The sequence below is a fragment of the Triticum urartu genome, chromosome 6, assembly GCF_003073215.2.
Source record: "Triticum urartu cultivar G1812 chromosome 6, Tu2.1, whole genome shotgun sequence".
NCBI lineage: Eukaryota > Viridiplantae > Streptophyta > Magnoliopsida > Poales > Poaceae > Triticum > Triticum urartu.
Window position 1 is genome coordinate 277,087,392 of NC_053027.1, and position 17,491 is coordinate 277,104,882.

The window sequence follows — 17,491 nt, forward strand, 5'->3', positions numbered from 1 at the left end:
GAAGAGACCCAGGGGCCGTATGTTTCACTAGTGGCTTCTCTCGAGAAAAATAGCAAATGGTGGGTAAACAAATTACTATTGCGCTTCGTTTGGATGTCTCCATTGGAGAGCTCTATATTGAATTGGTCTGAATTCCAAATCAGTGAGGAAATGGAAATGGCACGAATACAGATTCACCTGTTTGGCTGTCCACTGAATTGGCCCTTGAAATGCCTCTGAGATTTCAATACCAAATCTTGTTTGGATGACCAACTTTGGAATTACATGGCTACATTACCAAGTTATACCTTGTTCTACATGACTCAAAAAATCAAATCTGACTACGAATGAATATATAGCACTGAAAATAAATTAATAAATATTCTAGAAATGCATAAGGAAACGCAAATGGTCATACAATGACAACAAAATATTTTCTTACAATAACATAAAACAAGTAGCACGTACTCTCAAATATGGTCTCGTACATGACATAAATCACAACGACTTAAAAGATAGGTCCAAATGCTTGACATAAACAGTACATGGCAGTACATACATAGTTCCAAGTTTAACAGGACATGAAATAGATGGTTCGAAGTTCAACAACACATAAAAGCATCGATCCTCAAGGAAACATTAGCAGCCATGTCTTCCTCATGGTGATGGGAAGCTCCTTCAGAGCTTGAAACAGGCGATCATTGAGGACCAACTTCCCATAACACCGAAGCATATCTTGCTCGGCTAAATCAGGTATCACCCCAAGTGCATCAAGTATTTCAGCGGGTGTGGTAACCTTTGGTAGTGGAATGGGCTCAGTTGTCTTGAAAGCATCAACTAAGTCCTTCTTCATATCTCCAAGCATGCAAAGAATAGCATCACCTGTTCGCTGCCTCTTTGGCGCTACTTCTGGAGAGACTTCAATTGGCTCTTCTAATGACTCTGCAGCAATCTCAGCACCTGTCTTGGCCCCCTCACCATTAGCATGATCTTTTGAATATATGATACATATGGACTCCCAGTGCTTGATTACTTTGGTCTTGTAAGACCTTATCTCCTTGGATGCCTTGTTAGCCTGCATAATAAACACAAACTAGTAAAGCTACTTCCTTGTTATTGTACATATGCAAACTATATAGAGAATGTGTACTCATGATGCATGGTTACCTCCACATATTTAGCCCAAACATCATCACTATCCATTGGGCCTATTATTGGTCCAATCCCAGCCAAAACCACTTTGAGAAAGGATCTTGCTAACGACCTCATAGTGATGATCCAAAGTCCTTATCCTTTGTGATATGCTTATTACACTTGTCCTTCACATGCCTTATGGCATGCGTGTACACATGTGGTTTCCATCCCTTCTGGGCATGGTCACCCTTGTTGTGATGCTCAACAAGGACTTCAACCAATGCCTCATCCATCTCATCATCCCATGTGCAATAATTCCTCGTCCTTGGAGGTACTTCTACGGCCATGGTTCTACAAGGAAATAAAAATTGTACATAATAGAAAAAACAAATACAATATTAAGCTTGACAAACACCATGATTGAAACATAATGTCATTCATTAGTTGCATGAAGATGATGCATATACAAAATACCACACGCATCATCACATTAGCCAGCAGCTAGCTATGCAAAAGAAGACCACCGAAGCTAGATATACAAAAGAAGAGCACCGCAGCTAGCTATACAAAACAAGACCACCGCAGCTAGCTATACAAAAGAAGACCACCGCAGCTACATATCATACTCTCATCCTATTCGATCTCTTGTTCTCCTTGCGCCACAAGGTACTCAGCAAACATATCATCAGCTAGTTGTTGCCTAAAGTTGGACCATTCAGTAGTGACTTGCACACTTCTAATGAAGTTGTCATCATCTGGATCATCATTTGGCGCATTGGCTAATTCACTATCCACTTCAGGCAATAACAAATCATCCATGACATGTTGCCTATCCCTTGCAAAGTTGTGCAACACTCAACAAGCACTAATAATTCGAATCTGCAATGATATTTTAGTTCATAGTAAGCAATTTTCATCTCACACACTGATTTTATTTAACAACATATTTACTTTTTGTACCTGATCCTTTATGTCAAAGAAGGTTTGGGAACGCAAGATAGCCCATTTTTTCTTGAAGAAGCCAAATATTCGCTCCACTACATTCCTAGCACGAGAATGACGCAAATTATATAACCCTTTAGCTATTTGAGGCTGTTGTGCACTTGCAGCCCATTCTTTTAGATGATACCGAGTGGACCTGAATGGAGCTAGAAATCCTTCTCCATTGGTATAACCAGCATCAACTAAATAATATTTCCCTATATCAATAAGTCAGTTAGCTAAAAATCAAGTCAAAGTAACTACATGCCAAGAGTAAGAGTTCGTACCCTTACGCACAACAAATGAATCATGGCGGTTCGCCCTCATTGCATCACGCAAAACTCTCGAATCTGAAACTGAACCCTCCCAGCCAGGTAACACATAAAGAAACTTCATGTTCCAATCAACAACACCTAGTGCTCCAAGTACCTTCCTTGGTGCTCCAAGTGGTAATGGCTTGCTTTCTGTTCCTATACCTTCCTTGGTCAGCCACATCAACAAGCACGTCAATATGACAACCATCTAGTGCTCCAAGTGCATTACCAAACCACTTCCATTTGTAATCATCAGGAGCTTGAGCGGTAGAGGAACGCAACTTAATGAACTCCCCATGTAGAGAGAGTAGGGCGTTTAGGACAGCAGAGAAGTGTGTGCTAATGGTCCATAAAGAACGCTTGTAGGTGCCACGCAACATCCTCATCTTAATACTATGACCAACTACAAGCAAGAACATTGCAACTTTCTCTTCCACTGTCACATATACACTATCACAAAGGCCACATCTCTCCCTTAACATGGTGCAAAGGTCATGAAAGTTTCGTTTAGTTAAACGCAATTGATCATAGCATGCCACAGCAGATCCATCATACATGCATTTAAGCAAATATTTCCTATTCCTAATCTTGTCCTCATCATCATTATAAGTTCCTAGGTCCCCTGGTCCCCTATTCCTTTGTGTAGAAACAAATTCTAAAGCAAGAGCACATGTTTCAACAAACAATTTAGTCAGAACTATTCTTTTCCTCTTCCATCTTTTATTTTCTTCAATTATCCTCTCAACCAATTCCAATTGATCCGACATTGGGCTGTACAATTCAGTTTTATTATCTAGATGTAAAACATTGCAGCAAGACATCGCATGCACAGATGCATAGCAAAAATAGGAGATTTCAGCCATATACCTTCACTCGGCATGCAGATCGACGGACAGTTCACAAATCTGCACAATACATAAACAAAAACTTGGTTAATAACAGAGAACAGAAAGATCCTCACATAAACAAGTTATAGGTACAAGACAGTAGTTGGGCACCATGGGCTGGTCCGCTGGTGTAGGAAAGGAGATGGGTACAGGGGGTGCACGCAGCGGATAGGGAGAAGGCCCGAGGTGCAGTGCCCGTGGCCAGAGGAGACCTGTGCCCCTGCCATCGCAGCCCTGCTGGTGGTCGCCGTGGTCCGCTGGACGCCGACAAGATGCAACCTAGACCGGGGACTGAATAGGGTGAGGAGGACGGGACGGGCAGAAGCGGACCGGGGAACCGGCATCGACGCCGCCGTGGTCCTGCTGGTGCTCACCGGCGAGGTCCTCGTGGTGGCCGCCGAGATGCGTGAGGATGGTGATGGGAACAGGAGAAGGGAGCGGGGAAGGAGATGGGTAGAGGAGCAGGGAGCGGGGCCGAATCGAACCTGGGGGTGGCCGCCGAGCTCCTTGGGACTCGCCGCCGAGCTGCCTGTGGTCGCCGCCGAGCTCCCTAGTGGTGGTTAACGCCGAGCTCCTCGTCTCCTTATTTTCTTTTTTTCCTCGAGGACGAGGGGATAAGGCAGGGAAGGGGTACGTTTTGCGGGAAAGCGGCAATTCGGAGGAAATTGGAGTGCCAAGGCTCCGTATCGTTGGAGGGAAGTTTTGGTGGGACTGAATACGACGCTGAATTTGGTTTTGTTTCCGAGCGGCAATTCACAGTCCAACCAAACAGCTGAATTGTAATCCAGGGAATACCAAATCCATTTCACACACCTTAATTCGGACATCCAAATGCAGTGTTGGTAAATTGATAAAACTTCAAATAATCATGATGATATCCATGCAATGATCATTATATAGGCATCACGTCCAAGATTACTAGATCGACTCCTGCCTACATCTACTACTATTACTCCACACATCGACCGCTATCCAGCATGCATCTAGTGTATTAAGTTCATGGGGAAACAGAGTAATGCAATAAGAACGATGACATGATGTAGACAAGATATATTTATGTAGAAATAGACCCCATCTTGTTATCCTTAATGGCAACGATACATACGTATCGGTTCCCCTTCTATCACTAGGATGAAGCACCGTAAGATCGAACCCATCACAAAGCACCTCTTCCCATTGCAAGATAAATAGATCAAGTTGGCCAAACAAAACCCAAATATCGGAGAAGAAATACGAGGCTATAAGCAATCATGCATATAAGAGATCAAAGAAGACTCAAATAACTTTCATGGATAAAAAGATAGATCTGATCATAAACCGAAAGTTCATTGCATCCCAACAAACACAATGCAAAAAGAGTTACATCATATGGATCTCCAAGAGACCATTGTAATGAGAATCAAACGAGAGAGAAGAATCCATCTAGCTACTAGCTACGGACCCGAAGGTCTACAAAGAACTCCTCACGCATCATTGAAGAGGCACCAATGGACATGATGAACCCCTCTGTGATGGTGTCTAGATTGGATCTGGTGGTTCTGGAGCTTGCGGCGGCTAGAATTGATTTTCGTCGATCCCCCTAGGGTTTGTGGAATATTGGGGTATTTATAGAGCAAATAGGTGGTTCGAGAGGCCACCGAGGTGGCCACAACCCACCTGGGCACGCCTGGGGGCCCAGGCGCGCCCTGGTGCATCGTGCCCCCTCGGGGCACCCCCAGGTGCTTCTCCGGCCCATTGGGTGTCTTTTGGTCCATGAAAAATCCACAAAAAGTTCCGCTGCGTTTGGACTCCATTGGTTATTGATTTCCTATCATGTAAACAACATGCAAAAAAACAACAACTAGCACTTGGCACTATGTCAATAGGTTAGTACCAAAAAATGATATAAAATGATTGTAAAACATCCAAGAATGATAATATAATATAATGGAACAATCAAACATTATAGATACGTCGGAGACATATCAGCTGCCTGCTGCACATACCCTTCACGGTGAACGCCTGGCTGACATCCCCTCAATTCGAAAAACTCCAACATCTTGAGTTCTACCATTACTATGAAAATTGTTGTCCACCAAGCGTTGTAGTTGTGCCCTCACCACTAGTGTCCATCTCATAGTTTTCCTCCTCTCTCCAGACCACCACCCTGGCCCGGTGTCATCTACCACAATCTGGTACAAATGCTTCGACTCCCACTGCTAAAAAAACTCGCGCTTGTGGTGGTCGATCTGTTGGAGGCCTCACTGCATAGGATCATGCATCCACTCCTGCTACCCTGCCCTAGAGCGCTTGCTGCTTGTTTTTGGAAAAGAATTTGTATATGTTGTCTCCAAATAAAGTCTCCTCACCTTGTAAGCATTGGAATTTGCTTTAAAGGAGAAGAGCTCATCATCAAAGACACCCCTTCACTCCAAAGGTTGCTCCTTGTTTATCATTATGCACCTTCACAAATAACCGTGGTCTCTGGGCCTAAACTGGAGACCTTGGGTGTAATTCCTGATCTGTTTGAAGGTTACAAGATGGTGGTTGGCTCCACACTTATTCAGGTAATGTATATTATCATCAACACTTTTGTAATCATAAGTTGTATTTTTCATTTGTGTGCGTAGGTTTTATATCAACAACACTTTTGTAATCATAAGCTGCATTTTTCATTTGTGTGCATAATCTTTATACAATCTTGGAGTATGCTTTTGGTACTAATATTATGTTCTATGCTCAATGAAGAGTTTGTCCATGCGTACCCTATCAATGGTGCTGGATTCTGTCAAGACCTTACATATCAGTATGTGGTGTTTTGATCTAAGCATGGTTATCGGCTTGTTGCGATGCTTTCCATGTGTGGAGAATTTGTATATACAGGTGATGATATCAAGCACATTGATATACTTTACTAGAACTAACCGTTTAGCTATACTATTTTTTTAGACATTAACTGTTATCAGTCTTCATGTCTATTTAGGCTAAAGGACATGGACAAATAGGTATAACCAATCGGTGCCATAAGAAGCACCGGGATTTTCTTAGTTTTCATGACATTCATTTGAGGGCAATAACGCTGCAAGGATATGCATCCAACCATGCAAACACTAGCTTTGTCACATTCTTCCTGTTGAATGCGAGAGTACTATTGTTCATGAGGATTAAGTTTTTGGATAGACACTTTCTTACGGATGGACACGTTGAACAACATAAAAGGAAGTTTCAGGTGGACAAAAGGGCTTCTGAACGTGCTCGGCTTCTATTTACAACCTTTTTTATCATGTACCAGTAGATTTTCTGGTCCAGGATCTTGATTTTATGGATTAGACCGATCCATTTCACTGTGACTACTCAAAACTTTGGTTGAGTTAGTTGTTATTGTCCTGTTCAATCTGGATTTTTGTGTAAACCTGATGAACACTTAATCATCGTGCTTTTGTACCTTCTGTAAGCTGGGCTTAGATATTCCTGCCCTTTTCAACTCGGCTTTGACCCTTATTTTCTTCATACAAACCGGAGCTTCTATCAAGAAGCCTCATGGTTCCGAAAGCGAACTTGGTCACATGATCTGGTCGCGAATCGACATCCACTACATCTTCCCCCCTTGATTTATTTTACAAAGGCAACATGCAACTGTGCTAAACATATGAAATTATCCAGGGTTCGTTTCGCCTTTTTATACATTGATTTTCCTAGTCATTTTTAACAAATAGCCACCACGTTATTATCGCAAACAGTTGTATTGGTCAAAGTGTGGGCGTTCAACTAACCATTTACTACCGCGTGCAGTTGTTTGATTAGACGGGATGACTGTGAGCAGTCCTCCGTTCTCATCTACAACCACCGCTACCGAGGATCGCCGCCTACTGCGAGATGGAGGACGAGCCGGCCAACAAGCGGGGGCGGGTCGACCCAGAATCGCAAGAGGCTCCGGCAAATGTGGACTTTGTCAGGAGCATCCCCGACGAGATGTTGGGAACCATCATATCCCACCTCCCCATCAAATATGGCGTGTGGACCACTGTCCTCTCGTGGCGGTGGTGCCCCCTCTGGCGTTGCATCCCCTGTACCTCATTGTTGACCATGAGTTCTGCAGCAGGGAGAAGCAACGCCTGGACGGATTGTCCCACGTCCTCGACACGCACCCTAGGCCGGTCAGACGCCTTGCTATCAGCAGGCTCAATCCCCACAACAACACCAGACCAAGGTTGCACTACCGGTTCCTATCCCCAGCCCTGGATCGGCTCGAGGAGCTCAGCCTTCATGCTAGACATCCTTGCTCGCTACCTCCGTCCGTGTTCCACCTCGCGCCCACGTTGCGTTGCGCTACATTCAGGCGGGGCATTTTCCCCTGGATCGATGTCGCGCGCACTCTTCATCTCCCTAAACTTAAGCACCTCGAGCTCATTGTCGTCCGCATCTTGAAGCAGGATTTGGAGCGCCTGCTCTTCGGCTATACAGCGCTCGAGTACCTTCGTCTTCATGTGATGGATGGGTTTGATACGTCTCCAACGTATCTATAATTTTTTTCTTCCATGCTATTATATTATCTATCTTGGATGTTTTATATGCATTTATATGCTATTTTATATGATTTTTGGGACTAACCTATTAACCTAGAGCCCAGTGCTAGTTTTTTGTTTTCCTTGTTTTTGAGTTTCGCAGAAAAGGAATATCAAACGTAGTCCAATTGAGCTAAAAATTTACGGTGATTTTTATGCACCATAAGAAGCCCCAAAAGCAAAAGAGTTGGGCCAGAAGATCCACGATTACTCCACAAGGGGGGCGCCCCCTGTCTTGTGGGCTCCTCGTGGACCCCCTGACTTGTTCTTGACTCCAAAAATTCCTATAAATATAGAAACCCCTAGAAATAAACCTCGATCGGGAGTTCCGCCGCCGCAAGCCTCTGTAGCCACGAAAAACCAATCGGGGGCCCGTTCCGGCACCCTGCCGGAGGGGGAAACCATCACCGGTGGCCATCTTTATTATCCCGTCGGTCTCCATGGGAAGGAGGGAGTAGTTCACCCTTTTGCCTGAGGGTATGTACTAGTAGCTATGTGTTTGATCTCTCTCTCTCTCTCGTGTTCTTGATTTCGCACGATCTTGATGTACCGCGAGCTTTGTTACTATAGTTGAGTCATATGGTGTTTCTCCCCACCCCTCTACCTTCTTGTGATGAATTGAGTTTTACCTTTGGGGTTTCACTATTATCGGACTGAATACTATTATGGATTTGAGAACACTTGACGTATGTCTTGTGTGGGATACCAGTGGTGACAATCAGGTATTCTATTGTTTCACTTGATGTATGTTTTGGCACTCAACTCGCGGATTCCCAAGGCGACATTGGGGTAATCCATGCATAGGGGTTGATGCACGTTTTCATCCTTGTTTCTCCGATAGAAATCTTGGGGCACTCTTTGAGGTTCTTTGTGTTGGATGGAATATTATGAATCTAGAGTTGTTTGATGCATATTCCATAATTGACCCACGGTTACTTATGGTGACATTGGAGTATCTAGGTGACATTAGGGTTGATTGATGTGTGTCATATGGTGTTATTTTACTACGAACTCTAGGGCTGTTTGTGACACTTATAGGAATAGCCCAATGGATTGATCGAAAAGAATAACTGTGAGGTGGTTTCGTACCCTACAAGCAATTTCATCTTATGTTCTCTGTGATAGGAACTTTGGAGTGACTTTGGTCGCACGTTGAGGGATTGTCATATGATCTAATTATGTTATCATTGTTGAGAGAACTTGCACTAGTGAAAGTATGAACCCTAGGCCTTGTTTCCAAGCATTGCAATACCGTTTTCGCTCACTTTTGTTTACTTGCTACCTTGATTTTTTATATTTTCATATTACAAAAACCTATATCTACCATCCATATTGCACTTGTATCACCATCTCTTTGCCAAACTAGTGCAACTATACAATTTACCATTGTATTGGGTGTGTTGGGACACAAGAGACTCTTTGTTATTTGGTTGCAGGGTTGTTTGAGAGAGACCATCTTCATCCTATGCCTCCCACGGATTGATAAACCTTAGGTCATCCACTTGAGGGAAATTTGCTATTGTCCTACAAAACTCTGTGCTTGGAGGCCCAACACGAGTCTACAAGAAGAAGGTTGCGTAGTAGACATCAAAATCTTTTATGGCGCCGTTGCCGGGAAGGTGAATGCTTGAAGGTATATCTTTAGATCTTGCAATTGAATTTTTTTATTTTCTTGTTTTATTGCTAGTTTAGTCTATAATAGAAAACTACAAAAAAATGGAATTGAGGTTGTCTCATATGCTTCATCTTTTTAAAGTCTTTCGTGGAAATGATGGAAAGGAATATTGTGCTCAAGTGTTAGAAGAAGAAGTCTATAAATGTTTGGCACTAAATATTTGAATGGTGAGCATGATTGCAATGTTGTTAGTGTGAATTCTTTGAATATCCATGATGCTAATGATATGCAAAGCCATAAGCTTGGGGATGCTATGTTTGATGAAGATGATATTTTTTGTCCCCCAAGTTTTGATGAGCAAAATTTACTATGATGAAAGCATGCCTCCTATTTATGATGATTATATTAATTAAAGTGGATTTGGAGAGGTCATGGCTTTATTTAGTGATGAATCCACTATTTTGGAAGAGCTTCCAATTTATTGTGAGAATAAAGTTGCTATCGATGATGATTATTGTGATGACAAGTATGCTATAAAGAATCATGATAAACATGAAACTTGTCATCGATGATGATTATTGAAATTTTGTTGAGTTTGCTCCCACTACAATCCATGAGAATAAATTTGCTTATGTGGAGATTACAAAAATTTCTATGCTTGTAGATCATGAAAAGAACGGTTTATGTGATATTTATATTGTTGAATTCATGCATGATGCTACTGGAAATTATTATGAGGGAGGAATATATGCACTACAAAAACAAACACATCCGTGACATTTTGGGCTGAACGAAATTTTTTTCTATCATACTTATGACACTTCTATGACGATAATTGTGACAAAACCCAGTATCATCATAGATGTGGTGGGCTCCTACTTCTATGGCAAAAAATCATGACAGAAAATGGGCTTTTCCTCTTGGGCGGGCCGGAGACGCAGCTGCATGACATTCTTCGGGCCATCCATGACGGAGAAAATCGTGGTAGAAGCGAGGGCGAGGAAAATATCGGGGGAGTTCCCGGTTACGGTGGGTTGTCGGGGGCCGAGCGATGCGCATTTCTCTTGTACGTACGTACGCGCGTGTGTGTGAGGGTTGGGCTCTAACTGGACCCGAGCGGGGCGTTGGGCTCTAACTGAACCCGAGCAATCGCACTGCAGGGTGCGCGTTACTGAACCCGAGCGATCGACCGATGGCTGTTAACTGAACCCGATCGAGCAATTCCTTCGCTAATGCTGCTAACTGAAGCCGATCGATACTACCTCTGGATGAACAATGAGCGTTGTTGGGGGGTTTGGATGAACAGTTCCCGGTGGGGGTTGGATGAAAAGGAACCCGTGGTAGTAGAGGCCATTGCCGCTGGATGAAAAGTACCCCGATCGATCGAGCCAGTGGATGAACAGGACCCCGTGGAGGGCTGGATGAACGGGACCCCGTGGAGGGCTGGTTGAACAGTAGCCGATGGAGGGATGGATGAACAGTAGCCCGTGGAGAGGTGGTTGAACAGGACCCCATGGAGAGGGCTGGTTGAACAGTAGCCGGTGGGGGCTGGATGAACAAGAGCCCGTGCATGAACAACCGCAGGTGGAGGCTAGAGAAGGTCGACGGTGGATGAACAGTAGCCCGTGGAGGCGGGAGGAGGTCGACGGTGGAGATGAACAGTATCCCGTGGAGTCCCATTTTGCGGTACGCCACACCCCCCCCCCCTCGATGAACAGGACCCTCGTTTCGACCTAGTGCTCCAACACAAGTCCGTTTCCTCCGTTTTGCGGTACGCCACACCCCTCCCGATCAACAGGACCCCGTTTTGACTGTAGGAGGTCCGTTTCCTCCATTTTGCGGTATGCCATACCCCTCCCGATGGACAGGATCCCGTTTCCACCATGGCCGGTCGAGGACAATGCCGTTTCCTCCGTTTTGCAGTACGCCAGGCCTCATTTCCATCGCCTGTTCCGTCCAAGCTGGTTGGCTCTCGATGAACAGCACGCGTTCCATTGCCTCCCGATGAACAAGACACATTCCGTTGCCTCCTCATGAACACGACGATGGCGCAGCTTCTCCGTTCCGACCCAGGAATGTACACGAGCCCTAGCTATACATATGCGCGAGTAGGCGTTCGAGACCCCGCCCGTATGTACGTACGTGGTCGTATTTTCTTTCTTGCACCCTGGCCGCTTTAGGTACGTGTACATGCTACGTGCACGCCTCTAATACGGCATGTGCGCGCCTCTACTATGACACGTGCACGCCTCTACTACGACACGTGCGCGCCTCTACATCGACCAGTATGTACGTACATGTTCGTGACCAGAATGACAAAGCTACGTACGCTTCAACCAGGTGGGTCCCAACTGTCAGGCACTTCCTTGTGTGCGAAGATGTAGCTGGTGGGTCCCAGCGGTCAGGGGGGTGAATCATTTTTTGCCCGTAATATGGACGCACTTCCTTGCTTGTGAAGATGTAGGTGGTGGGTCCCGGCAGTAAGGGGGAAACGTTTTTTTCGTGAAATACGGTGGCCCGTCCGGTGGGTCCCTGCTGTCAGGTGGTGGAATAATTATTTTCCACGTAATAAGGAGGCACTTCCTTGCTGCGGCCGTGGACCCAGCTGTCAGCCTCTCCACGTACAGTACTCTTCCGATGGAAGTCGGTCATTGACCACATTGACCACGCCGCGCCGAGAGCACCAAGGCGGTGGACGACGGCAAGGCCTAGGATGGGGACGACGCGGAGCTGGGGAAGATGTGGCAGTGGATGCCCATGCGAAGAGGAGTATGAGGGTTCACTAGTTCGGCTGCGGTGTGAGGATGTCGTCGCCACAGTGCCTGGCCAGCGGTGGGAGTGGTAGGGGGAGGTGAGGTCTCCGCGGCAGCACAGCCGGCCATAGGAGGCAGGAGCAAGCGGCACGACTGGCGCTGCTTTGGGAGGCTGGAGCAAGAAGACCAGAGGTTGAAGAATCACAACGACCGTTGGATGGACATCGTATGGTCACTACAGCTAGAAACATTTATATTGACTAAGTTGACAAAGCCCTTGGTACGCGTCAACTTAGTAGGCCTACAGGTCAGCTTCCGAAACGGTGCGCCCCAGATGTCAGGGGGAGGAATCATTTTTTGGGCGGGTGAAGCTAGAATATCCGAGATTGAAGAAGAAGCACAATATCCATTGGATGGACATCCAACGGCCACTTCTGCTAGAACCGTGTGTTGACTATAAGTTGACAAAGCCTTGCATACGCGTCAACTATTTTTTTTTGATGGGACGCGTCAACTTAGTAGGCCCACAAGTGTGTGGCAGAGAACTTATAGCCCATTTGAGATTTGTAAGAATGTACAGCCCATTTATGAATTCTAATGGAATTTACTACAACCCATTTACAGTTTGTTAAAAGTATAGCCCATTTTCTAGCTAGGACAACAATTAATAATTTCAACAAACCGTTCAAAATAGAATTCAATAAAATTTCCAATATTTTGATGGGATCCGAAATATTTTTATTACGAAATTTCTAGTCAGATTAAATACAGTTTCAATCTAAATTTGTATTACGTAAAAATCGAATGAAACATTGCACGCGCAACAATTAATGAAATTAAAATTTTCAAAATCCATAAATAATATTTTATAAACTAATTACGTGTTTGGTGCTTTTTTTATAGTTACTGCCCAATTTTTATAATTACATCCCATTTATTATTTCTTAAAGCCCATTTTCTTGTTAAGCCTAGTGCATCCCTCCTAGGAAAGATTTTCAGCCCAGCGGGGCGGAGAATAACAAGTTGACCTTGCCTGGGTATTCCTCAAAAAAAGTATAGTTGAGCTAGCCATTTTCAGCTTGAAAAAAAATTAATATCTGGGCTGGATATCTGGCCTGGGCTAGACGGGCCACAACCTGCCCAGTTAATACCATGCTCTCCTCTTAACAACAACGAAAGAGTAATGCTTGACCTAGGTAAGGTTACGTAAATATTTTATGTAAAAGGGAACGTGGTGAGGTGGGATTGGATGGATAGGTGCAGCAACACTACAAAAAAATACACTTCCGTGATGATACATGTTTGTCATAGTAGGTCCCGTTTTCTGTCATGCATATACATCCATGAAAAATTTATGACGGAATCAAGATAGTCATACATGTGCTGTCGTAGAAGTGTTCCATGACATTACCAAAATTATCATCACAGAAGTGTCCACTTCCATGACGATAAATCGCGCGTCACAGAAGTGCTTTCATCAAGGGTGACCGACACGTGGCATCCACCGTAACGGAACGCCTTTAAGCTATCGGGTCTGGTTTTGGATCCGATAACCCGTTAACAGCCCCGACTAATGGGGATTTTCCACGTGTAAAATCATCATTGGCTGGAGGAAACACGTGTCAGCTCACCGTTGGGACAAATGTCATCCACTCATTGGACCCAAAGCCCCTATGATACGTCGACATGTGGCACAGCCCAACAGAGGCCCATTCCTGTGAAAAGGCCGGCCTGTTTGACTTGGTCAAAAGGTGGCGGGCCAGCCCACGGCAAGCCTGTTAACGGCCTGTTCGCATATAGCCTATTTAGAGCCCGCTAACCCAGGGCCCGTTTACGGCCTGTCCGAATTAGGCCCAGTAGCGTCATCTGGGCCGTCCAATATAATTCCAGCCCGTTTTAACTTCCGGCCCATGTATGGCCCATGACGTCTTTCGGCCCATATGAGGCCCTTATTACTCATGGCCCATTAATGGCCCGTGGTAAAACTGGCCCATAATGAACAGTGTATCACTTTATACCGATTAACGGCACATGGTGAAACTGACCCGTACTGAACAGTGTATCACTTTATGCCCATTAACGGCCCATTATTCCGTTGGGCCGTTTCCAGCCCATGTTATCTTTCGGCCTTCTCGGGGCCCATTTATTCTTGGGCTCATTTCCACATTCGTTTACTTACGGCCTGTTACTGTCATTTTCTGCTTGTGGGCCAAATTCAGCCCGTGGTTGCAGTCGGCCCGTTTGTGGCTCATTAATACGTTGGGCCATTTTCATAGCGTCATCAAAATACGGCCGATTAACGACGGCCCATTATGGTCGGCCCATGAACGATTTCAACTCTAGCCGATTTACGGCCATAATGTGGTCTGTTATTGGCCCATGTTTGGCCAACCGATCATACGGCCAATAGAAGGCCCATTGATTATACAGCCCATAGAACGCCCATTGTGTCTATGCCCATATAAGGTCCATTGTTTCTACGCCACGTAGAAGGCCCATTGTTTCTATGGCCCTTAGAAGGCCCATTGTTTCTACGGCCCGTAGGAGGCCCATGTTAACTACAGCCGGTGGGCATCAAAGTTCGCCACTAGTGCAAATATAGGGAACACCCTACACTACACAAAAATGGCTTGTTGTTTTCTTGAGCCGGTGGCTGCATGTTAAGAATAAATTTTGTATCGCACCAAAACAAATTACAACTATAGAACAAAAGGAAGGTTGGCATAAAAGTTAACAGTCTAGCAGATAAATGCACCACCAGAAGTTCAGAAGCTCAGTTCATTTGACCTGACTATTACGTTTTCATGTTGTATTGTCCGATGGAGCACCATAACCTTCGCCTTCAGTTCTCCTAGGCTCCTGAAAAACATAGCAAATGTCTGATAATCTGGTTTCAAAACCATGCATATCTTGACGACATCGAACAATGTGTCTCCTTGTTTCACAAAGGGTCTCTGTTAGGGAATGGACTTGTGTCTGGAGCGCATATAGAACATTGTGTTGAGCTTGAATATCTTGATCATGAGGCAGTTTGGACGAGATTGCCTTAACAACCAAGCCATTATTACGCAAGAACGTGCTTTTGGCACTGTTAGTGGACAAGTACTGACCCACTACAGCAAGAGCTGTCATTGCGGTTATAGTTGCCTCGCCACCTTCAGAAGGTGGCGGTTCCACCATTTTTTCCATAGCTCGCTGAAAAGTTGTGGTTTTACATTAGTAGTACCAGAACAGAAGATATTAAGGAGGCAGCAAAACCAAACAAAATAGCTTTGGTCTATATACAGAACTTATTTTGGTGAACCCATGTAAAATAATAGTTGTATTTTATTGCAAAGTACATAATAAAACCAGGTTCCAAACATATGACCATGTACCATCGCTAATGTATTGTCTATTTCTTCACATTGTATTGTGGGCTAAGGATAAAGAGACGAAGTTTATAATATGGTAAGCATAGTATGACATCATTCATATCACAAAACAACTAAGAACAGACAAACACGCAATTGTAACATTGTGTGGGCAAGTCTAGCACGGAACTAGATTATAGGTCAAGATCAAAGGAACATCACTCCTCTCTTTTAAACCTTGTAAGGTGCAATGATATGCTAAGACAATTGTCTATAAAATTGAAAAGAGTAATAGACATTGGCTGCAAACCATACAGTTCAAGGCACAAGTCAGAATAAGTAGTAGTTAAAAGGCATGAGGATTAAGGACTTACAACAACGGCTTTGACTGGTGTAGTCATGCCCTTCTTCTTGCTGGTGTGACAGTCCTTGAAGATTTCCACAGTGTTTGGTTCAGGTACTTTTTGGTCCTTGCGGGCTTTCCTCTGCATTTGGAACAAGTCAATATAGATCTGATAATATGGTACAGCAAAAACAGTGAAACATCAGCTAATTACAAGAGCCTCGCAGTGTGCAATATAGCTACGAGTTCCTGTCGTGTGTTGGACTTTCACTTTCATACGGTTGGCCTTGTTCTTTAAACGGTTCATCTACAAGAAGATAGATTTGTGTGGCACATGCGTAAATAGGACTTCAACATGTGATCTGATCACATATATATAATGTACCTGATACTTCGGATCGGACCAGTGTTTAACGAGGCCTCTCCAGTCTTCATCAGATATATTTTCCACTCAAGATGTTTGGGCAAGTTCACTGTTACCCTTGCCTTCAAAGTGAGTTTTCCTCAAATTATACCGATACTATCGCAAAGTAGACTTGAAAACATGGGTGCAAGCTTGTCTGGTTGCATCATCTTGGCTATCCAACTTGAACCTCATCTGTTGAAAATTATGGGAGTCTCATTATCAGCAACCTAGAAAGTATTGGATAGAGCAAGATGATATTACTAGTTTCCACACATAACCATACTTACAGATAAATGGTTGAGGAAGGTGTTAAACTGGGTTTCGTCTTTGTCATTCCTGTACTGAATCCATGTTGGGAGGATACGTACATGACACCTAATAGCAACCGATGCGTCTAATACTAACTTGGCTAACTCTGTAGCATCACGTGGCCTTTTTAAACCTGCCTCAAAACGGATCTCCATTCTTCCTCCTCTAGATTTAGTTAACCTATCGAGCATTATCCCTGATGTTTGTTTCCTCTTGCACCTAGGAGCTAGTCCAACAACAAACATAGGAAGTGTTAGTGTACATCAAACTGTGAGACTACATATAAAGAAGCATGCAACTCTAACTTGACTCCAGCAGCTACCTTCTTGCTGTTGAAGCTCACAAAGTTCATCTGATCTTGCCAACTCATCTTGTGTCAAGAGTGCTTTGGAAGTAGTGGCAAGGGAGCTTGGGAACGTGCTGCTAGCTGAGTTGACCAACGAGTAAATCATGCAACTGGTGGTACTGTGGAAGGTGTTGCAACAACTAGGGTTGTCTCTGCTTGTTTGGCAGCAGCTATTTGTTTCTGTTTGGCTTGTTCTGCCGCTCGTGTAGCACGAGATACCCTGTCAGTACAATTTTCCGCTGGACTTTGACCTTCTATAGCACCATCAGTACCAGCAGAATCTACAGGATTGTTCTGCTTCCCCTTCCCTGTCGTTCTGTCTTGCTTCCTCTTCCTCTGTGCCATGTTAAGTCAAGCCGACAAGAAAACGAATAACAATTTAGTTCTTCAGAACAAATGTACTTTGATGTAAGAACATGGTGTGATAGATAGAAATTGTATGTTCTAGAAACAGGAACATGTGTCTTAGTCACAAGTATAATGTGTAAAGTAAGCAGATGAAATTCAATAAAATTAGAAGCAATACA

General features: G+C 44.2%; 1 protein-coding gene across 5 annotated transcripts; it reads right to left on the minus strand.

Moving 5' to 3' along the window:
- Positions 1–394: 394 nt before the first annotated feature.
- LOC125513212 lies at positions 395–3,961 on the minus strand. Of its 5 annotated transcripts, XR_007285749.1 has the most exons (5): positions 3,781–3,954; positions 3,407–3,574; positions 3,276–3,313; positions 1,147–1,464; positions 395–1,054 (listed from the first exon to the last, which is right to left on the minus strand). XR_007285749.1 is itself a non-coding variant. In XM_048678247.1 (4 exons), exons 2-4 carry the CDS (start codon positions 2,614–2,616, stop codon positions 1,969–1,971), a joined length of 498 nt encoding a protein of 165 aa, XP_048534204.1. In that variant the 5' UTR covers positions 2,617–3,313; positions 3,781–3,960; the 3' UTR covers positions 1,518–1,968. The 5 variants fall into 5 exon arrangements, 1 of the variants encoding a protein (XP_048534204.1); XR_007285746.1 differs by lacking the exon at positions 3,407–3,574 and having other exon boundaries at positions 3,781–3,951; XR_007285747.1 differs by having other exon boundaries at positions 3,407–3,951.
- Positions 3,962–17,491: the final 13,530 nt, after the last annotated feature.

Coding starts and splice junctions, on each gene's coding strand:
- LOC125513212 (XM_048678247.1), bottom strand. CDS start 2,616: ATGGTTGTCATATTGACGTGCTTGTTGATGTGGCTGACCAAGGAAGGT. Junction 2,313..2,381: donor TTCATTTGTTGTGCGTAAGG/GTACGAACTCTT, acceptor TTATTGATATAG/GGAAATATTATTTAGTTGAT. Junction 1,993..2,073: donor TCTTTGACATAAAGGATCAG/GTACAAAAAGTA, acceptor ATATCATTGCAG/ATTCGAATTATTAGTGCTTG.